The 24,103-nt window shown below is 40.6% G+C and overlaps 1 protein-coding gene across 1 annotated transcript in view; it reads left to right on the top strand.

The window, feature by feature from the left end:
* HEG1 (heart development protein with EGF like domains 1) overlaps window positions 1-24,103 on the top strand; it is a 556,295-nt gene that overhangs the window by 493,991 nt on the left and 38,201 nt on the right. The window contains exon 11 of the mRNA XM_044075011.1: window positions 6,947-7,034. Coding sequence (XP_043930946.1) covers window positions 6,947-7,034 — 88 coding nt within the window. The remainder of the gene's footprint in view (window positions 1-6,946; window positions 7,035-24,103) is intronic.

The following is a 24,103-nucleotide window of genomic DNA, read 5'->3' as shown; positions in this document are numbered from 1 at the left end:
GCAAGTTCTTGGTAGAATGCAACTGCTATACCTTGGAGAAGTAGCAAGACAAGCATTGAAGTGATCACTGTTTTTCTATGATCTAGTGACCCCATAGTGAAAATAACGAAGTAAGGGGAGTGGGGGATGTCATACTGACTTGCCAAATAATGTGTCTGAGTACTTGCATTATGAGCCAAAATGTATGAGCTGTTGTGACGGAGCTACTATAATGTGAGCTTGGAGGAGTGAAGCAGACATAGTGGATGTGAATCTGAGTGCCCCAGGTGGCATTCAAAATGGATCTTCTGTCAATATTTTCCATAGATTGAAAACTCACCCTATGCTCTTTATGTACTATCAGTGTACTGCAACCCAGCATAGATAGACCATAGGATTTCACTGCCAACTTCCTATTTCTTTAACGTGACATTTTTATTACTATTTTTTTAACTTGGATTATTATCTGAGTAAATTAACTTGCCATCACGACTTTTTTTTCAGCCATGACTCAGACCACAAAGGCAAGAGATAAGTGCAGCATATGTAGACACTTCAGAGTAATGAATCAGTCAATGTGATTTGAAATGTGGAAGGAAAAAGGAGTACCTGGAAAAAATGATGCAGGTACAGAGAGATCATGCAAGCATTACACAGTGACTAGAGGTCAGGACTGAACACCATACTATGGAGCTAGGAGGCAGAGATCTTAACCAGTGAGTCCACAGCAGGTCACAATCACCCATTTAGTCATAAGTAAACCATTTTTATTAGAGCTGGTGCTTTTTTGTGTGAATGTTGCAAACTCAAAATGAATTTTCTTCTCTGAAATACAGCTGTCTTAGAACTTTATAACTACTTAAATTTTATGGAAAGGGAACAGGGAGAGGAAATGTAGAGTACACCCCTCCACAACAGACACAGGAAATACAGGAAATACATGCATATTGCAAAAAAGATATCACATTTTCTTGACACTCCTAACCACTGTACACTCTGAACAAAATATTTTTTGAAGTTGTATTCATCAAAATGTGACTTGAAAATCACATTTCTGAGAACAATTCCAACAGCACATATTCTTTTCTATTTCATGACAGTGTTTATTACTTGTTATACCAGTGCTGGACTCCTGTCTTGGGCAGAAATTATACATGTAAGTTCATAGGTTTGCCTATCAAGCCTACAACCTACTTGGCTTCAAGAAGTTTGACTGTTGTAACTCCACATTGATATTTTCTATGTCCTACACGTCAAGTTATTTTTGTAAGAATATATTAACTGATTTGTTTTGATTGTGATAGCAAAAAATATATTGTACTTTTCTGATAGGGAACTGAACCTGAAGTACGGAGAGTGATGGATCCTAACCAAAACATCACCAGGGATTTCCTGGGCATTGGATAGCATGCACTGTATAAGTGCATCTTCATTTTTGCTCTACATATAGGTAGATGAAGAGCTCCGGATACAAATACAATGGGCAGTAAAAGCAGTGCATTATCATAACTCATCCACTTCCTCTCCGCTGTGCCTTGATGTATTTTCTTAGGTGTTGCTTATAACACACACATTGACCTTTTTGTAAGATTAGAATCAAAGCTTTTATTCCTATCTAGATACTGTATTTAACTCTTTATCTCAGCACAATGTGACTGTTGAGCTCATTTTCACTGTAACCCATTGAGTTGCAACTTGGTGAGGAACTAAATCACTGAGCTCAACTGGTCATAAGTTTGACCCAAAGATAGAATTAAATATAAACATTTCTACAGGGGGTGGCAAATCCTCCTGCACTTCCATGTTGGGGACAAGCCTTCCCCACTTCCTGAACTTATATATATATATATATATATATATATATATATATATATATATACATATATATATATCTATATATATATATATATATATATATATATATATATATATATATATATATATATATATATATATATATATATATATATATACACCATCTCCATGGTCATGCGAACAGAAGAAAAGTAAATCAGTGGTAACGCACATTTGGAAATCTGGAGGGTACTTTTGAGACTGACTGCTCAGTATTTACCTATGAACTTATGAACCACCCCAACAGTGATTTCTTACGCAAAACAGTAGTCAAGGAATGCAGCATTGTTGAGCTTAGCTGACCCAGATAGAACCGTTTTAACTTTGGATTCCATCAGATAAAAGGAAGCCACTTCATATTCTTATGTATTTTATTTAATGTATTTATTTATTTGTACTTGTATTCTGTAATTTTCTTTTCCCAGGTAAGCTTCTAAAAAAATAATTTATTCAACTGCTTGTTTTTGTCTTTACCTCTGCCAACATGTTTATGTTTTAATATAGGTTCATAAATTTTATTATATGCTGTCATGTTTCCCGTGAATCAACAAAGTCACCTTTAAATTAATAGAGCATTAGCAAATTCATGTTATTTTTGACAATGTTGTGAAGCATTTAAGCTAATGCACCATTTTTTTACTCTGGTCCTTGTCTGGAATTTTAACTTCCTTGGCCACGCTGTTGACCTCCTCATCCCCAAATAGTGGAAGCAGCACCATTGTCCATGAGAAGAATTGATTATTTAAACCCTAAATCTGACAATGCATGATCAGTAGCATCCAAGGGACTGGTGTGCATTGAGCCTTTCTGATGCATTGTTACACTTTTGGCGTGACATGATCAGCTAGCCCTGCCCCCTATAATAAAGCAACTCATTGTGATCCCTGGACTACACCAGGAATTGTACCATAAAGCTTGTGCATCAGAGCACATAGCCTCCCTTTTCTCCAAGACAAGGGAGAAGTCTAACCCTCATCACTGAACTCTTCCCTTTTCATATTGCTATCACATGAATGGGCAACTAACTGAACTCAGGTTTCATTGTTCGTACTCATGTCTTTATGCCTGTGCTACAGTGCAGCTGACAGCAAGCATTTGGGATAATTTTCAGTTAAATAATTTGTTTGTTAGAACCCACTAGGCCTCTTTTCAAGGGTGACCAATGAGCATGCGCTGTCTGATTAAAAGACTTGCAAACAGTCACACTTTAGGCAAATGCAGAGTGAGGGAATCAAACCAATGAATGAGCATTTTAGTGAGGGAATCTAACCAATGAATGAGCATTTTAGTGAGGGAATCAAACCAATGAATGAGCATTTTAATGAGGGAATCACATCAATGAATGAGTATATTGGTAGCTTATGACATTAATCCACTGTTCCAACTGACAAGATAGTGAAGACTTATAAGATTCAGTTTGAGAGTCTTTATAAGTCAGATTTGTAAATGCTATCAGCACGACCTGGTGCTGGTAGATATTCAGTGAAATCTCTTGATAATGTCTCTTTATGCTTTAATTTTCCCTGGTATCACAAGTGGATAGAAATGCCTGTGGAAATGTCATCAATTTCCAGACATTTTTCCATTGCTGAGCTAACTAAAACATTTCCCAACAATCAGCTCTCCCCTGCCACTACTCAGTCTTCATTAAACTGTTCTTACCCCCCCCCTTTCAAACTGCAACCAGTATCTACCGATCACATAAAGAAACTCCTTCAAAAACTAAAACCTTGCTCCAATGCCCCCGATAACATCCCATCTGCCTTCCTAAAAATTGCTTCTGACTCTATTGCTTTTCCTATCGGCATCCTAATTAATAGATCATTACTTGAATCCTACGTTCCCTTACTATGGTGTAGTGCTTACATCCTACCCCTCCACAAAGGTGGCAAAAACTGTTCTGTCTCAAATTTCTGCCCTATAGCCATTCTCTCCCCTATATCCAAAATTCTAGAAAAATGTATCCACCTACAACTCCTGCCATTCCTTACTAAGCACCACCTTCTCTCTCCTACCCAACACGGTTTCCACCCAGGTCATAGCAGAAATACTGCCCTCCTCTCCTTTCTACACTCAGTCAACTCTGCCCGTGACTCCGGTAATTAGTATCCACTGTCCTACTAGACTTATCGAAAGCTTTTGATACCATCTCTTACACCCACCTTCTAAATCACCTATCTAACCTCAACCTTTGCCCTGAATCCCTTTCCTGCTTCTCCAGCTACCTTTCTAACAGATCCCAAGCTGTAAAATGGGGCCAAGCCACCTCGACTTTTCTTCCGACCCCTACAGGAGTTCCTCAGGGTTCCATACTTGGCCCACTACTATTCAATATCTTCATAAATGATTTCTACAAAGCCATCCCTAACACAAAAATTGTACAATATGCTGACGACTCTACTTTGATATGCTGTGCCCCCAACCTAACAGACCTCCAAGCCCTAACTCAAAGTGCCTTCTCTACCACTGAAAACTGGATGTTACAAAATCACCTCTCCCTAAACGCCAGCAAAACTAAAATACTCCTTTTCTCTCCATCTAAATCCTCCTCCCTTGACAAAAACTCATTTCAAATTTCCAGCCTCAACAACTCCCTCATCGAGATCGTACCCTCCACCAAACTTTTTGGTGTCACAATCGACGATCAACTAAAATTTAATTCCCACATCCTACTAAATATCAAAAAAAACATATAAAACTGGGTCTACTGTATAGAAACAATCACTTCCTGTCTCCTCATTCTAGACTAACCCTTGCTTCCACCTTCCTCCTTCCAACCCTCCTATACGGTGCCCCCCTGCTCACTAATCTCTCATCCTCTCTTACCACCAAACTAGAGTTATGCTATAACAAAGTCGCTAGATTTGCAACTAACGCCAAATCCTCTTCTCATCACTGCTCATCCCTTCACTCCCTTAACTGGCTTGAACTTCCCAATCAACATAACCTCCTCCAACTCACCACAGCCTTCAAGCTGTTTCAAAACCCCTCTAACTGCCCTGCTCTTTCTTACATTCTACTCCCCTATACCCCCCCTAGACCACTTCACTCCCTTAACTGGCTTGAACTTCCCAATCAACTTAACCTCCTCCAACTCACCACAGCCTTCAAGCTGTTTCAAAACCCCTCTAACTGCCCTGCTCTTTCTTACATTCTACTCCCCTATACCCCCCCTAGACCACTTAGATCTTCTCAACAAAACCTAATCACTGTTAATAAACCCCAGCGCCCTGCTGGCCAACTTCTCTTATCCTTTACCCTTGCTAAAAAATGGAATGCCCTGCCTTTGTCACTTAGGAAATGTACCAACATAAATAACTTCAAAAACCAGCTTCATTCCTACCTTTTTCAAAACAGAATTTGCAACTGCACTCTTCTGCCTATAAACCCTAAGCTTTCTACTCCATTCGCCCCAGACTAACCTCCTCCTACTCTGCTTCTTATTCCTTTCTAAAGTATTACACTTAGTGAACAGCATATTACACTTAGTGAACAACATATTACACTTAGTGAACAGCATATTACACTTAGTGAACAGCATATTACACTTAGTGAACAACATATTACACTTAGTGAACAGCATATTACACTTAGTGAACAACATATTACACTTAGTGAACAGCATATTACACTTAGTGAACAACATATTACACTTAGTGAACAGCATATTACACTTAGTGAACAGCATAGTAAAACATGTATTACTCATGTGATGCCTTTCTTACCAAACTAAAAATTGAAATTGTTGTATTTCTTTCTGTTGTAACTACCTGTTTTTTTTTAGTTATTCAGACTACCCATTAACTTTCCATGTTAATTGATTTCATTTTAGTAAACATAATATTTGAATTGCTGAAATTCCTTGTTTTGGAGCTTTTCTCTCCGGGCCTCCACTGAAAACAGGCTACCAATGCCCAGTGGACCCCACCTCCTACTCTGCTTCTTATTCCTTTCTAAAGTATTACACTTAGTGAACAGCATATTACACTTAGTGAACAACATATTACACTTAGTGAACAGCATATTACACTTAGTGAACAACCCCACCCCCCCGGTAATCAAACTGAAATAAATAAATAAATAAATAAATATAAATACATTTTTTACAAGTGTTTTTCAGTGCCATGTTGCTGGTTTCTCCAGTCTGTTTCACTCTAGATTAATATACATGCTATAAATATCAGTGTGTCTGATAAATCTTGCCCAAAGGCTATCCTCAGCATACTATCTTCTCCATGTTTCTGGCTGACATTTCTGTGTTTAATTTCTATGTAAAGCAAATATAAAAACTGAAAAGATTTGCTACTGTTATTTTTGAGAACTGGTTTAAAAATGTGAGGTTCTACATGAAATAGTTAGCAATGTACAGCAAACTGAACAGCACTTTGTGAAAAAAACAGAATTCATATACAGCAAAATGACTGTTGTTTCATGTCTTCCACAAAATAGGTAAACTATAAAACATAATGTTTGCTGATAACAGCTGATAACAGATAAAAACTGGCCTGAGTATTGAAGCTTATCATAGAGAATCCATTGTGAGGTCTCTTATCTTTGTACTTAGGTTTATTCCATTTTGGTGTTTTTTTTTTCTGTTTGCCTTGTTGTAGTCTTGACTTCCACCATAGTGTCAAGATAAACTTTCCTTTCCAAGCGTGTTGTGAAGATAAAGATCTTGCTATCTGAAACTGTATATACCTTCACAATAAATTATAATACTACACACAGCTGTGTATTCAGTGAAGTACAGAATTATTACTCTTATTTATGGGATTTTTTTGTTTGCTTAATGTAAACAAAGTTAAAGTTCTGCTTTTGTAATGAAAACACAGTAGCCAAATAATTCTTGATTTAATTGTAGTTTTCAGAAGCTGCACATGACAGCTGCCTACATCAACACTGCTACTTTTTTTCTAGCTTACACAATGTGAAGTTGCTTTTGTTTTGTGTAATGCTTTTATCTGTTATGAATTGCAGCATAACTCTTCAAAGTATATAAATATATATTATTGCAGAACTGTATGTTCACATTATACTGCTATTTGTTCTTATCTGTTTTACCTTTGCCCAGAAGGTGAAACAAGTAAATATGTTTTATTTTTTATCCAATCAGCTTACAAGTTTATCACCGTGGTGATTGCAGCTGTTGGTGGATTACTGCTAATGATTCTGGGAACAGCACTGGCAATCACATGCTGCAGGTAAGCATAGCAACTGGACTTTTAAACCTGCTGTAAAGCATGTGGTACTTTAACTGCAAGAAATGAGGAAATTACTGCAGCATAAATCTGACAACAAACAGATGGACTATCTACCTCTCTGTTTGCCTATCAATCAATCTATCTATCTAATGAAACCTACACAAACCCAATCACTCACATTTATATATATTTATATGTTTGTTAAGTGGGGGAAATGGGCTGGTATGCATATTCTCTCCAGATACCTCTTGGGCCAAAAGTTTAAAACATAAACAGGTATGTAGATTCTTTCCAGAAATTTCCTGGACCAAAATTTAAAAACATAAACAGTATCACAGAGAAATTTACAAGGAAAAGCATAAGCAGCATATCAGAGAAATTTACAGAGAAGTACTGTGACTTGCTAGACAAGCAGTAATGCAGAATGCATAGAGACTTACAAAATGTTGATGGTCAGTTATGTCACGAATAAGAAGAGCTGTCACAACATCATAGTTTCAGTTATTGTAAACAGTAGTAAAGTGTGCAATATATAATATGTACGTAGGAATTATCTGAATAGAAATCTATGTATAAAATAGTTTGATATAATTAAACAAAGCAGTTTTAAGTCTGTGTACAAGAATGACCTGTTAAATAAATATTGGAATGTGAATTGTAGAATGAGCAGAATAATTACATGAAGCTATATTATACCCTATATATAATATGACCTAAGCAGTATCCTACCATCACCCAGAATGATACCACAATATAAACAAAAAATGATTGACTGCAACAACTGGCTAAGTTTCTGGTGTAATTCTAAGGGGATCCAGTATCTGTTTGCTTGGGATAACATGATTGACAGACCTCAATGCTTTGCCAGAAATGGCCTGTATCTGTCACCCCTGGGTTTCCGGGTACTGGATAAGGCTCTTGCCACCCAGTGCCTTTTTAGGTGGTGTTCCAAAGACCAAATTACCACCGCAACAGCTATAAATAAATGCAATCTGAGGGTCATGCTGCTCAATGCTAGAAGTCTAAATCTCAAGATGCACTCACTCGAAGCACTCCTCAAAATGGAGAACATTGACATTTGTGCTGTATTAAACTCTACAACAGAAGAAAGAAACTATTGCAGAAAAAGGTGAAGTCCCAAGAGTGGAAAAACTCCCTTATTAGCCTCAACAAAAAGTTGAGATTCCTCATCAAATCCTCTAAAGCCAGCTATGAAGGCAGAATTGCAACAGACACTTAAAACAATCAGAAAGCCTTCTATAGTTATATCAAGAACCTCCATGGCAATACCCATATTTGCTCCGAGTTACTGCAGGATGGTACCTCATATTACTGAGCCAACAGATATTGCCAACATACTGGCCAACAGATTCAGTGCCAAATTTACCCCTCTCTCCACCCCTAAAGGACCAATCACAGTATCGGAAGAATGCCAGGCACCCAGCATTACTGCAGCACAGGTTAAAGCTGCATTGTCCAAGGCCAAAATACAGCTTCCATGGGACCCGATAATATCCCTGGCTGTGTTCTACATGAACTACAAAGTGAACTGGCACCACATCTGTGTGCCCTGTTCAGTCACAGCCTCACCTCAGGCTTTGTCCCTACTAAATGGCACACTGCTACAGTCATCCCTTTCCATAAAGGGGGAGCAAATATAGATCCTGGGAATTACTGCCCCATTAGCCTGATGAGTCTGATATGTAAAGCTGTGGAGCACATCATCATGGACCTGATTAACAAAGATATAGGAAAGCTCCAAACTCTAGACCCCACGCAATTTGGCTTTGTGAAAGGGAGATTATCCCTGCTCCACCTGGTTGACTTCTTTGAGTCAGTCACCAGAGCTGTAGATGAAGTTAAGGCAGTGCATACAGCCTACCTTGATCTGGCCAAGGCCTTTGTTACCATTTCTCACTCGGGAATTATTGATAAACTCAGAAAACTAGGCATCAACCCCTGTATCACAAGTTGGCTCACAGATAGAACACACAGTGTGAAAGTAGTAGACTCCCAAGTCCGACTGCCAACCAGTCATGAGTGGAGTCTCACAGGGATCGGTTCTGGGTATTCTCCTGTTCAGCATCTACTTTTCAGCAGTCCAGGCCAACAGAGAGGGACTTTGGCTGACCAAGTTCACAGACGACAGCAAGCTTGGAGCCATTATTAACTCCCCAAGTGATGCAGACATCCTACAGAAAGGCCTCACTGAGACCAATGACTGATGTCGAAACCATGGCCTTAAGCTTAATGCCAAAAAATGTGTTGTCATCCCCTTTGGTAAAAACTCAGTTCCCACTCATTACCACATCGATGGGAGTACAATGAACACTGAAAGTGTTATAAGAGAACTGGGGACACAGGTTGACAGCAACCTGTCCTTTGACCACCACATTGCCACTGTGGTCAGAAAGTCCTTCTATGTGGCACATCTCATTACCAAGGGTTTTGCATCCAGGAAGAAAGAGGTCATCGTCTCTCTCTCTTCCCTTCCCTGATTAGACCAATCATTGAGTATAATGCCCCATTTGGCATGTACCTCACTAGACACCTGTAACAGCTGGAGAGACCACAGAAGTACCTCATGAAGAGGATCCAAGGCATTAAACACATGTCCTGCATGGACAGACTGAAAAGACTCCAGCTATTCTCTGTCTCATATCACCTACTTAGAGGCAATCTCTGCTTGACTTACAGAGCCATGTCTGACCCAGCTCTGTTAGAAATGCTACATCTAAAGAAATCCCAATCCCAATCCAATATCAATTCATAGGTTGATACTAGGCTATCAGCCCTATGGCCTATACAAGCCTACCAATAACAATTCCCTGGCTATTTCTTCCCACACTATTTACTTCCCTGGACCCCTGTCTAGCAGGGCGACTGACATGATCCCCGGGTGAATTTCCTTTCTCCCATCCAATCGTCAAGGTTCCTTTTGAAGAGGACCAAAGACGCACTCTGCTTGACATGTATGGGCAATCTATTCCAGAGTCTGGGGAGTCTCTGGGTCAGGAACCTATCCCTCCAGCATGTTTTGTTTATTGTGATGACAAGGTTTAGATCCCTGGAGCATGTGGCTCTGAGGGATTGGGATTTCTTTAAGTGTAGCATGTCCAACAGCTCTGGGTTTGATATGGCCTTGTATGTTAAGCAAAGATCGCCTCTGAGTAGACAATATGCGACAGAGTATAGTTGGAGTTTTTTAAGGCGGTCAGCATAGGACATCTGCTTTAGGCCTGTGATTCTTTTAGTGAGGTATTTCTGTGGCCTTTCCAGTTGTTGCAGATGTCTTGAGAGGTACATACCAAACAGGGCATTGTATTCTATAATGGGTCTAATGAGGGATGAGTACAGTGGGACAATGACCTCCTTTTTTCTGGATGAAAAGCCCTTAGTGATGAGGTGTGCCACATAGAAGGATTTCCTGACTGTTGTGGCGATGTGGTTATCGAAGGTGAGACCACTGTCCACCTGTGTCCCTAAGTCTCTTATCAAACTTTCGGTGTTTAGTGTACTGCCACCTATATGGTAATTCACAGATACATGTTTTTCCCAAAGGGGATAACTATACATTTCTTGGCATTGAGCTTGAGCCCATGGCTCTGGCACCAAGCATCTGTTTCTGTAAGACCCTTTTGTAGAGTATCCACATCATTTGGGGATTCAATAATGGCTCACAGTTTACAGTCATCTGCAAACTTTGTTATCCAGAGTCCCTTAGTGTTAGCCTGTACTTCAGAAAAGTAGATGCCAAACAAGAGCGGTCCCAGGACTGAACCCTGAGGTACTCCACTTGTCACTTGTCTGGAGCTGGATTTGGAGTTGGCCACACGCTCCAGGTACCTCAACCTCATTAACGCAATCGACAGAACATGGAGGTACAGGTTCATAACCCACAGACTGCCCATGCTATGTAGACTTCCCATACATGTCAAACAGAGCACCTCACTGGCCCTCTTCAAGAGAAATCATGATGAATGGATGGGAAATAGAAAATTCACTCTGAGTAATCACTCCAGTGGCTCTACTCAACAGAGGCACTGGAAACTAATTTTGGGTGGTACGATGCCAGGGTAATCCTATGGGCTAGGCTTGTAAAGGCTCCAGGGCCATTAGCCTAGTACACACCTATGAACCTATGGACCTAGAGCAAAAGGTATTTATTGCACAGACCGTACTCAGACATATTTTATTTATCCATGTTTTCATGGTTGCAGTTAATTTCATTGGTTACAGTAATCACGTAAGTTGTCTTTTAAGCAGTGGTTTATTATAGTGATGTAGGGTTTTATGACTGGATTTGTATCATGTAGATTTCTAACTAGATTTCTGTGGCAAGTTATATTTTGTATGATACTGTGAATGGCAGTTAGTATAGAGGATTAAAGCTATGAGCTGTTAATGAGCTGCTTCCTGTCATACTGGGTTTGAATCCTTTCAGTGTCAGGTCCAGTTTTATTTTTCTTGTTTTCTTGCTGGGATACAATATATATTCATAGTCGTAGCATAGCTAAGGTGGGGAAAAGGGGGCAGCCACCCTGGGTACAAAGTGTCGGGGCAAGATTGGTAACCCTGATTTTTATTCAGTGCATACTGGCATTTAGAAATAAATGCTGGTATTGCAGTTGCAGTCAGAACTGAAGATCTGTAGTGCTTCATGTGTGGCATACAGTGTAGTAGTTGCTTGTTATAAATGTATCAGGCAGTTTGCTACATTTAAAAGGAAAATAGAGCTTTTTTTTTAACCTCAAGTCCAAAGACAGGAGCTTTTGGAATGGCACTGGGTATAGAAATAGCTAGTTACAACTCTGGGCACAGCAGCTAGTTGGTTGTGTATGTGAAGATCAAAAAAAATCTGTGCTTAATGGCTGGCCTTAAGTGAAATGGCACCCAAGGTGAAGGGCTGCATGGTGCTTCCTGCCCACATTTCCCTCCAATGTATCCATCCCCTAGTGTCCTCCCAACATTTTATCTTACTTTCCTGCATCCTTTCAGATCACTAAAACTGGCCAGGCAAGACTGCACTGCTCTGCTATAACTATGAGAGAAATAATTGAAATAAGTAGTGGGTCAGGGGTCTGGCAGCCTCCAGAATCCATGGGTTTTCTAGATGGTGTCGAGGTGCTTTTCAGTCTATTTTTTAGCAACATTTTCAACCAGTGATTGCAAGAACAAGAAGTATGGTCATGGAAAGAAATGCAGTCTTATTATTTAACATTTCTTTTTCCTGGATCCTTTCAACACATCCTAACTTGCCAAGAGAGCACTGTAACATCTGTGGAATAAATATCTGAATTAAGTTAGGGTTTGTGAGCTGTCACAAATCCAGAATCCATGGGATTAAAATTGTTGTGAAGTGTATTTTAGAGCTTTCTTTCCAATCTATTGATCCTGTGATTGCTTGAATAAAAACCCTGAGTAAATAAAGAAATTCAGTTTTATTTTTGTTTTCTTTTAATGAAGAAATAAGTTATGCCTGACAAAATAGCAGTTCAGAATAAACTGAGAAACAAATGCTTGGGAAGATACAAAAATCATACTTGGAATAACATCTCCCTCCCTAGTCCACCCCTCCTAAGCAAATAAATAAATAAATAAAGTAAATAAATAAATAAGCCACCTTCTGTGTATCCCCCTGATGTTTCAAATGGAAATAGTCATACATTTATATATTTATATTTATATTTTTAAAGTGGCTGCTGTCAAACATATATACAGAGATTATCCCCTCTACCATACTTCCAAAAGATCTCCAGTTTCCATATACCAACCTGATGTTAGACTGGGATGAAAGTGAAACAACAGACAGGACACAGTAACATACTTCAGCCTGTTGCTCTCACACAACTATAGGTAGCATGCTTCCTCCCCCCTACTCCCCAAATTATAGTCACCTGTATGCACATATAATGTCTGATTATAAGGAAGGAGGAAAAAATAATGATCATAGCAATGTAATCCAACTTGCTGCTGTTAAGCAGTACACTGTCAGTAGACAAGCTATAGTGACCTTCTGTGCACACCTCTGAGGTCTGTATGGAAAGTTAAAGAAATAATGACCACACAATCCACAGTCCCCCACAAGCTACAGTACATCAGTGTACATGTCTGTTTCTTGCTGGTTTTAGTCTAGATGGAGTTCAGGGCAGAGTTCACTACTAATCCTGTGTCCAACTCCACTTCCATAGTCAGGGTTGTAGGGCCCCCCAGTTCTATGATGCATTTTATGTATTATTCTTGAAAGAAAATGATAAGGTGATGCAGGTGGACAAAGTATACAATACTAGTTTTACATTAATTTAATCAAATACAGCACATTGTGTGATACTATGTATACTCTTCCAGATTAGTGACTGTTGTTTAACAGTGATCAAAAAAACAGCAGGGATAAAGTCACTTTTATCCACAACTGGCCTCTATACCCATCAGTTACACCTACATTAAATGTCTGGTTGTGGTAAAAAGACAGTAATAATAATAACCATAGCAACAGTAAGGTACTTCAAGCTTGTTTTACAGAAATACACGGAATAGTACATCATCTTATGTCACACAAACACATACTAGTTTTGCAATTCCAAATTACTCTTTAAACTGAGCAAACAGCAAGAGGGTCAGTTATTTTCATCCACAGATAGCCGCCGCCACCACCATTTATAGCCACTTTTGTGTACACTTCATATGTCTGATTCCATGTAATGTATTTTACATTTGTTTCATATAAACAGTAGCCACATATTAAAGTGTTACAGGTTGCTTTACACAAATCACATTAGTCCTGCAAAGCCAGACTAATGAACAAATAGAAACTGTTTTCTCCCAAGTACCACACCAGAAATTATAGCTACTTTCTATACATTTCAGATAGCCAACTCATAAAATAAAAAAATAAATAAGTAAATAATAAATGACACACAGTAACATTATGTAGTCATGTACCTTGTAGCGAATAGCAGGTCTTGCATTGTCTGAAAGTTATGAAGTCTGAAATGCAAATACCTGTTATTATTTTTATGGCAACACACCAAAAGAGCAGAAGATTTACAAGCAGCAGGACAGACAACAGGCAAATAAGACAACATGTCAAGTCCTCCAAGAGCTCCTTTGAGAAAAACCTAGCAAGCACTGACAAGGATAACCATAATGCATTTTCCAGCAATGTACATAACCTAAAGGGTAGGACCCAAGCGTGTGCAAAACTGGTGGCCAACGGTATCAGACACACTGACCCCCACAGAGATACTGAACTTGCTAGTGGATAGGTTTGGTGAAAATTTCACTCCCTTATCCCCTCCTAACTTGAAACAAACCCTCCTCCAATCCCCCCCCCCATTACATATCTAAAGAGCAGGTCCTCAAAGCCCTGTCCAAGGCAAAGAACATAGGCATCTATGGGACCAGGTGACATCAAAGGCTCTAAACAGGTTAAAACATGACCTAGCATTTCCACTAAGTACCCTTTTCAATCATAGCCTAACCACAGACTTTGTTTCTGTGGAATGGAGAACAGCAGCAGTTATTCTCCTTCAGAAAGATGGCCTAGCAACAGACCCAGGGAACTACAGACCCATAAGCCTGACCAGCCTCATCTGTAAGGCCATGGAATGTATCATTATGGACCTCATTAATAAAGACATAGGTGACCTCCAAACCTGGATCCTACCCAATTTGGCTTCTTGAAGGGCAGATCCTGCCTGTTAAATCTGGTGGATTTCTTTGAAAGTGTGACCATGGCCATCAATGAGGGGAAATCTGTGCACACAGCATATCTTGACTTGGCAAAGGCTTTTGACACAATCCCACATTCAGGTATTACTGATAAACCTAGCAAATGGAATGTAAACCCCTTCATTGCAAGATGGGTTGCCAACTGTCTCACAAATTGGACGCACACTATCAAAGTGGGTGACTCCACATCAACCAGCAGACCTACTACCAGTGGGGTGCCACAGGAGTCAGTGTTGGCCCCCCTACTGTTTGGTATATACTTCTCAGAAGTTCAGGTCAAAACTAAAGGGTTGTGGCTGACCAAGTTTGCAGACAACTGCAAACTAGGTGCAATCATTGAATCCCCTAATTATGTCACTATACTCCAGGAGTGTCTTACACTGGCCAACAACTGGCGTATTAGTCATGGTCTTAAACTGAATGCAAAGAAATGCATCATCATTCCCTTCAGCACAAACAATGTCCATTCACACTAACAAATCAATAACAATACCCTAAGTATCCATGAAGTGGTAAGGGACCTAGGATCACAGGCTGACCGTGACTTTAACTTCATCAACCATGTGTCTACCATTGTAAGGAAAGCTTTCCACATAGCTCATTTGATTAGTAAAGGCATCGGCTCAAGAGCAAATGAAGTTATAACCCGCCTGAACTCGGCACTTATCTGGCCCATAATTCAGTAGAATGCCCCATTCAGTATGTACCTTACTAAGCACCTAAAGCAATTAGAGAAACCTCAGAGGTTTCTAACAAAGAAGATCAAAGGCCTCCAGCATGTGCCTTACATGGACTGACTAAAATCCCTGTCACTATACTCTTTATCATATAGAATTATTAAAGGAGACTTATGCCTGGCCTACAGAGAAACCCAAGACCTAAACCTAATGAACTTACTGCATATCTGTAAATCAAATGGGTCTAGGGCTGCTTGTTCCAGGAACTTAAATATAGTCTGTGACTTAAATAGGACATGCTGGAGGGACACAGTTATCTCCCAGCAACTGGCGCTTTTTTGGAACAGGCTACCACTTCACATGAAACAGCACCTCTATGACACTGTTCAAGAGGAAAGTACAGTTTTGTACCTACCATAAATGTAGATGTTCGAGTGCTAATACAGCTGCAGTCATAACAGATGGGTTCTCCTGCCATCAGGCGGGTCCTCGGTCGGCCGAATTCCAAAGTCTAGGTCCGTCATCGGTTGTAGTCGCTTCTTCCCTGACGTCAGTGCGACAGGGGTATAAAAGAACCAGCCAATGCCATTTTCTTCAGTTTTTCTTGCCCCAGATGTCAGGTGCCCCCAGAAGGAAGGCAATACATAAAATTATGCAATAATGCAATGCAATATAATCAAAAAACAGTAGTTGCAAGCAAATGCACCATAAAAGAATACCCCTAGAGGGGAAGGAGGGAGGGAAACCTGGACTGCAGCTGTATTAGCACTCGAACATCTACATTTATGGTAGGTACAAAACTGTACTATGTTCATCGTGCATACAGCTGCAGTCATAACAGATGGGTAGAATCCCAAAGCTAAGAAAAGGGTGGTAGGCACTAGGTGGAACTAGGAGGAGCCAAAATGCCCTGCAAGACTGCAGTGGCAAAGCCTGCTCTAGATTTGGAGTATAATGGTAGGTTGTAGTGCTTGGAGAAGGTATGCACAGAACTCCAAGTGGCTGCTTCCAAAATATCCTTGGTAGGAACTCCTCTGAGGAAGGCTGCAGAGGTGGCTGTGGCCCTGGTGGAATGAGTTCCTGTAGGTACAGTTTTGCCATGAAAGGAATAGCAAAAGCGTATGCAGTGGGCTATCCATTTTGAGATTGTCTGTTTGGAAATTGGCTTTCCTTGAGCTCCTACCGCATAGGCCACAAAGAGCTGTTCTGATTTTCTGAAAGGTTTTGTTCTGTCCAAATAATGATGCAGTTGTCTGTGGATGTCCAAGGAATGTAGCAATCTCTCCCCTTTATTTTGTGGATTGGGATAAAAAGTAGGTAAATGTATGGCCTGATTTAAAGCTACCCTGGATACCACTTTAGGCATAAAGGACAGGTTGGTTCGTAAGGAAACTCTGTCCTGATGGAAGATGATAAAAGGCTGGACAGCCATGAGAGCCTGTAGTTCTGAAACTCTACGAGCTGAAGTGATAGCCAGAAGGAAAGCTGTTTTCCAGGACAAATATTGCAAATCTGATGAGGCAGCTGGCTCAAAAGGAGGCAAGGTCAGTTTTTCCAGAATGAAATTAAGATCCCAAGCAGGTATTGGTTGTTTCCTTGGAGGTCTTAAATTCCTAGCCCCTCTGAGGAACTGTCATAATAGAGGGTGAGAGAATAAAGATGGATCAGTGTTGTATTCTGCAGAAATGGCTGAGGCATGGATTTTGATGGAAGAGAACGAAAGTCCACTGCTTAGCAGTTCAGCCAAATATTGTAGTATTTGAGGTAAATTCAGTTTTCCAGGGTTCTGGCCCTTTTTCTCATTCCAGACACAAAAACGTTTCCATTTTGCAGAGTAAGCTTTTCGCTGATGGCCTTCTGGCCTCCAAAATGACATCCTGCACCTCCTTGGAGAGTAGGGCCTGCTGTGATGCTAAGGAATCTTCCATGCGGCTAGATTGAGTGTTTTTAGCTGAATGTGAAGAGTTTTGAAGCTGTGCTGAGTCAGAAGAAGAGGCATTAGAGGCAGGGTCCATGGTGGGGAATGCGTCAGGCTCCTCAGGAGTGGGTACCAGTGTTGCCTTGGCCAGTCCGGAGCAATGAGGATCATCTTTGGTCTGTCTGCTCTGGTCTTCAATAGGACGTTGGGCAGCAGAGGAAGAGGCGGGAAGGCATAAACTGTCATTGATATCCAACTGAAAGAGAGAGCGTCCACTCTCCAGGCCTTTGGATGGAAGATCCTTGAGCAGAATTTTGTCAATTGATGATTTTTGTGGGAGGCAAAGAGATCTTTGTCTGGCCTTCCCCATTCTTGGATTATTTCTGTAAAAACTTTTGGATGCAACTTCCATTCGTGTGGATCTGTCATATTCCTGCTTAGGTTGTCTGCCAGCGTGTTTTCCTTGCCTGGCAAGTACTGTGCTTGTAGTTCCATTTGTAAGTCCATGGCCATTTTCCAAAGTGACATGGCCAGTCTGCATAGGGGATAAGAATGTGTTCCTCCCTGCTTGTTTATGTACCACATAACTGTGGTGTTGTCTGTTCTTATCAATAGTTGACCTGGTTGTAGAAGGTCCTTGAAAGCTATAATAGCAGTTATTACTGCTAGCATTTCTTTTTGATTGATGTGAAGGTGCTTTTCCTTTTGGGACCATTTGCCCTGAATGCACCGGTCTGTCATGTGCGCCCCCCAGGCATAGTCCGAGGCGTCTGTTGTGATGACTTGATTTGCTTGAGGCTTGCTGAATGGAAGACCTGTGTTTGTTTGACATGCTTGAGCCCACCACAGAAATTCCTTTTGCAGACATGGAATTAGTGGTATTATTGTTTCCAAACTGTGGCTGTGTTGAGACCATATGTTTTTTAGGTACCATTGTAGTTTTCTCATATGCAGCTTTGCACATGGGATTAGTAAGATGCAAGATGCCATGAATCCCAGAGCCTGCAGGATTTTCCTTGCAGTCAGCCTGGTGCAATTTGCCAGTGTTCTGAAATATTGAATTAGTTGCTCCTGCTTCTTTGGCGTGAGGTAGGCCATCTGGGTGTTTGTGTTCAAATTGGCACCCAGGAAAATTATCTTCTGAGAGGGTATTAGCCTTGATTTCTCTTTGTTGACTGTGTATCCCAGAGAGTTTAATAACATTATTACATAAGCCAGATGTTTCAGAAGAATGTGCTTGCTGTCTGCTTGGAACAGGCAGTCAACCAAATAAGGGTATATTTGTATCCCTTGACGTCTGCAGTAGGCAATTACTGATGCCAGGCATTTCGTGAATACTCTGGGTGCAGTAGATAAGCCAAAGGGCAATGCAGAGAATTGATAATGGGTTGAACCTGCAAGAAATCTGAGGTATCTTCTGCAATTTTGTCTGATTGGGACATGCAGGTATGCCTCCTTGAGGTCCAATGTTACCAGCCAAGACTCCTTGCCCAGCATGGGAAGAAGTTGCTATAGAGTGAGCATCTTGAATTTTGGTACGAGTAGGAATGTGTTTAGGATGGAAAGATCCAAAATAGGTCTCCAATCTTTTCCCTTCCTTGGCACCAGAAATAGCCTGGAATAAAAACCTTGACCTTGTTCGTGTGTAGGTACCTCTTGAATAGCTTTCATGTTTCTAAGATCTGAAATTTGCTTTTGTGCCTCTGCCCTTTGATTGTGTGGCAGGTTTGGCATGCCTCTCATTTTTGGAAGGGTATGAAAATGGAATTTGTAGCCTCTGTTTATAATGTCCAGGATCCATTTGTCCTTTGTGACAACATGCCAATTTTTTGAGAATAGTGCCAGCTTTCCTCCTAAGGGGGCTGCCATTTGAGACCTGGTTGGCATGCAAAGGGGAAAGTCATTGGGTTTGCTTTCTGAAAGATTGCGAGTTGTCCTCACTACCTGTTTGTGTAGGGGCTTGCCATTGTCTGCCCCTGTACGATCCTTGTGATTGTCCTCTGCCCCTCGGGTGCCTGTATCTGCCTCTTTGGGGTCTGTCTGTGGCAGGAAAAGACCAGTTTTTGGAAGGCCAATTTCTACTAAAACGTGGGGGTTGGACCTGCAGAAATTCTTTCACAGTTTGCATTGATTTAGCCTTTTCCTCCATTTTCCTTAATACTTCCTCAGCATTTGCCCCAAATAGTACATCCTTTTGAAGAGGGGCGTCTAGTTATTTAGCTTTGACATGATCAGGCAAGGCTTGTTCCTTAAGCCAGGCATGCCTACATATGACTGAGGCTGTAACAGCAGCTCTACATGAGGCCTCTAGAGCATCAAAACCACATTGTAAGGTATGTTTACCCACTTGTTCTGCACTATGCATCAAATCCTGCAACTCCTTCAAGTCTGGTTGTTCAGGTTGTGACATTTTACTTTTCAATTGAGATAACAGAAACTGTTGGTATTTTAGCATATGAAACTGACAGTTTAAGGCCCTCATAGATAAGGTAGCTGAGGTATATACCTTTTTTCCCCACCTTTCTAAGGATCTGGAATCTCTCTCGGAAGGCAATGGATTTTTGGCAATGGAGGCCTTAACTCCCTTGGGCCCCTGTGAGATGGTTTCTAGGTCAGCAGCATGGCTTTTGTATAGAAATTGGTGTGAGTCAGGAACCCTGTAGTACCTGTCAGGCTTAACTGGAGCTGGAGGTAGAGAGTCCAGGTTAAGGCAGGCCTCCGAGTAAACATCATCTAGGATGTCCAAGACAGGAGGTATAGCCAGAGGCCTGTGCTGGGGTAACAAAAGAAATTCCCTGAGCCTATTCTTGGAATCTGAATAATCCTGGCCTTCCCAGTGGAAGTGTTCCCTTAAGGTATGGAAAGTTTCCCCAAATGAGAAATCCTCAGGAGGGGATACAGAAGGAATAGACTCCTCTGCATCAGAGTCTTCAAAAGGGGAGTAAGACTGTTCCTGATCATCAGAGTGTTCCGAAATAATGGAGCCCTGATCAGAGGAGGGGGAATCTTCCTCCACTCTGGGCCTTTTGTCCGGAGGTGGCTGAGAGCCACTGATTAAAGTAATTAAATCCTCAGCCATTTTAAGCATCTGTTTCTTGGGCATGGGGCCTGGAGATGGGCCATGTGTAGCTGGTCTCTTAGGGTGCATGGATGCTTTAGACTTGGTGAAAGCCTTGATGGAGAAAGAAGAGGAAGGTCTGAAGACACCTTGAGTGGAGGTGGACCTGTCCACATTCTGTGTTTCAACGCCAAGAGTGGCTTTGGTATCTGTAGTCGGGGTGTGGGCCGAGGAGCCTGCGACCTTGGGTACAGGAGACACCGCCAAAGATGTGTCGTAGGTAATCAGGGGCTGCGTAGGTGCCTCGCTGAGAACCGGACCACGTGAAGTCGGCTTTGGCGTGGTGTCGGTAGAGGCTGCGGACCTCGAGTGTCGGTCCTTGTCTTTGCGTTTTTTAGACAAAACCGGAGTCAGAGTATCTGAAGACATAGTATAGTTAAATGCTTTCCCAACAAAATGCTGGGCGAACTCCGCCCGACGCTTAATAGTGCGTTTGTTGAATGTAGCACAAAAGCGACAGACTGAGACGTCGTGGTCTGGGCCTAAACAAGGTATACAGAGGGAATGGAAATCCTTATATGGTATTTGCTTCCCATAAGAAATATAATTATTAACTTTGTCTGACATCGGTCTGAGGCAAGAAAAGTTTCCCTAACGGGGTACTTAGCTTTTAAGAAGACTTTGGTTTCCAAATTTTTTGTAATCTCAGGAGCTGGCCGCCCGGCACTTGTGAACTGTTCTGCTTTGGGCACCACGTGGCAAGAAAGACTGAAGAAAATGGCGTTGGCTGGTTCTTTTATACCCCTGTCGCACTGACATCAGGGAAGAAGCGACTACAACCGACGCCGGACCTAGACTTTGGAATTCGGCTGACCGAGGACCCGCCTGACGGCAGGAGAACCCATCTGTTATGACTGCAGCTGTATGCACGATGAACATCCTGGATGAGTGGATGGGGTACTGTAAATTCTTACCAGGGATAGCACCCACAACCCTCCTGGACATGGGCAGTCATCACTAAATCCAATCTTTGGTGTTGACTAGTACTTCTAAGGTATTATATTGGGTTGAAACGGCTAGACTTAAAATGACCTCTGGGTTGACAGCCTAGTAATCTTCTATGACCCTATGATTCTAAGTCAACCATGTGGCTACAGTAATTTACAGCTGGGGCACAAACCTCAGCATATACTGGTGTAGCACTGCCCATATTCCCTTCGGCTACTGTGTAAATCTGAGCAAATTATTTATAGAAATAGTACTCTGTGTCAGTTGTGAATTTGGGCTAGGCTGCTCAATGGTCAACATGCCTATAACAACCTATGCACCTAATTAATCTTAGTTGTAGACACGGATGATATTATAAATATAGTGGTTTATAGAAGTCTGGCTAGTGTTATTCCTTTTTTTTCTTTTTTTTTAATATAATGTCCTAATTAAAAGTAATGGGCAAAAACATCAGGAAGACTTCGGCAAAGCACAGACTTCACTGTCTTTAGTACCTTAAAACTGCCTTTGACAAAGTCCCATCATAGCGAATACGCAAATTACCTCTACGGGCATATAAATGCTTCAGCTAATGTTCTTATTGACTGGCTGTTTTTTTTAAGTTTATTTTTCCTTAGGTTTGGATTATTCTTTCATTAAAATAATGTCAGATTTCAGTGTCTGTTTTGGTGTTAGGTTGAGGTAGTCTTTTGGGCGCATAGCTTTTAATATTCTGTTTTAGTGCATGCAGTGGAGCTGTTTTAAGCTGTAGCTGCAGCTCTTTTAAGCTGTTTTAACTATATAAGCGAATGGGGTTTAACTACAGGGGATGTTTATGCTTATTTAGTCTTAATTTAGTTTAATGCTTTGTAGAACTGCAGCTTTTTTAGTGGTTTTGTATACGTATAGAGTATTGTATTAAATGTAGTATGTGTTTTCTATGTATTTGCTGTTGGCATTCAGAGATGTGATCATTTTTTTTATTTGTGCTTGTGTTTTTTATTTAATTTTATATGTATCTCCTTCCCAGAAGCTTAAAACTTTCACATGTTCACTGCATGCTTTTACTTTATTTCCATTTAGTTCAACTACACTATTATGTTGATGGATGTAACTTACCTTATTTCATAGATTGTTCTTAAATTCTAGTCTGCCTTCTCTCATACTATGAGAAGATTAGGTTCTTAAATATGAGGTGCAATACTAATTTCTTGAAGGAAACGGTATCTAAGCAGTCCTAACTTTGTTACAGGCAAGCACAGCTCACTATCATTCTTACACTCATTTCTTGGTAATCTTGACTCTTCTGCCACTCTTGGTTGACAATTTTGTGGTCTTGCAATGATTGCACCAATTAAGTGCAGTATGTGAACACATTTCATGCATCACTTCCTGTCTGTGGCATGCAGACATGTTGGGTATCACCTGCTGTATGAGTATATCATCATTATGTCATTATGTTCTTTTCTGTAGCTATCACAGCTGAAGGGATCCTCACCCATTCCTTCTTTGTCTGGATTTCCCCCAGAAATAAGAACCTTGATGACCCAATGTTGCTACTTCTGGACCCTATATCAGCAGGATGAATCTATTATTCACAACTTATACACTAGAGAACATGACAACAAAGTCAAAACTTTCCTCCTCACTAGCAAGAAAAGTAATTTCTCTACCTAAAGATGTTAGTCACTACAAGAGACTGTAACATTTGTGGCTAAACATCTCCAAGCTTCTCACTGCCAAAAACACTTACTAGCCATTACCTGAACTCTTTTCTTTTGATGTGCACCTAGAGAGTTTAACTTGACATATCTGTGTTTAAAGCTATGGAACACCTCACCAAAGAGTGGAACTACCCTGCTCCCATGGTATTATGTTACCAGATACTGTTTTTCGCTAATGTGACACCAGAGCCTAATGAATTTTCATGTCATGCCACATTTATCTAACTCTTAATTTCTCTTCCAGAACTGTGAACTCTTTGCGCAGCCATGCTATATACTTCAAGATATGTGTAGCTCATCAATCTTTTCTGTATCCCACCTCTAAAGGTAACACCATTTCTACTCAAGCAGATTCTGCTAGAACTATCTTATCCAAAAAGCTGTACATGCAGAATCAGAATCAACTAACAAACACATATACAGATCTGCAGCAAAATGGCACATCATGCCAGGTTAAAGATTAAAAGATATATCTTAACTTCAAGAAAATATCCATTAGCTGTGTAATTGTTACAAGCAAAGTAAAAAGAAACGTGTTTTGGGCTAGACTCCTGAATGGTTCCCTGGACTGCAAGCCTAGTAGCTACCTATGCACCCATGAACAGACACTCTAAACAAACAAAACCAAACATTGTAAGCATCGCTCTTCATATCTATCTATGCACCCATGAACAGACACTCTAAACAAACAAAACCAAACATTGTTAAGCATCGCTCTTCATATCTATGGACTTCATTGTGCAGCACCAACAGTTTATTTTACAGTGTAATTTTAGAAGCCATGAAGTGGTAAAATTATGAAAAAAGTTCTAAATTACCAAAAGATATTTTAAAGAATAAAATGTGTAAAAAATCTTTGTGGTGCTAATTAGACATAATTAGATAGGTACTGATATGTACTATATTTCTGATGTGCTTTTCTGTCTTTCTTTGCATCTGGCAATATGACATATAGGCTTATATCATTATAATAT

This window comes from Protopterus annectens, chromosome 6.part0 (assembly GCF_019279795.1).
Source record: "Protopterus annectens isolate FY-2018-M chromosome 6.part0, PAN1.0, whole genome shotgun sequence".
Taxonomy (NCBI): domain Eukaryota; kingdom Metazoa; phylum Chordata; order Ceratodontiformes; family Protopteridae; genus Protopterus; species Protopterus annectens.
Note: the sequence above shows the minus strand (reverse complement) of the source record. Positions and strands in the feature narration are given on the sequence as shown.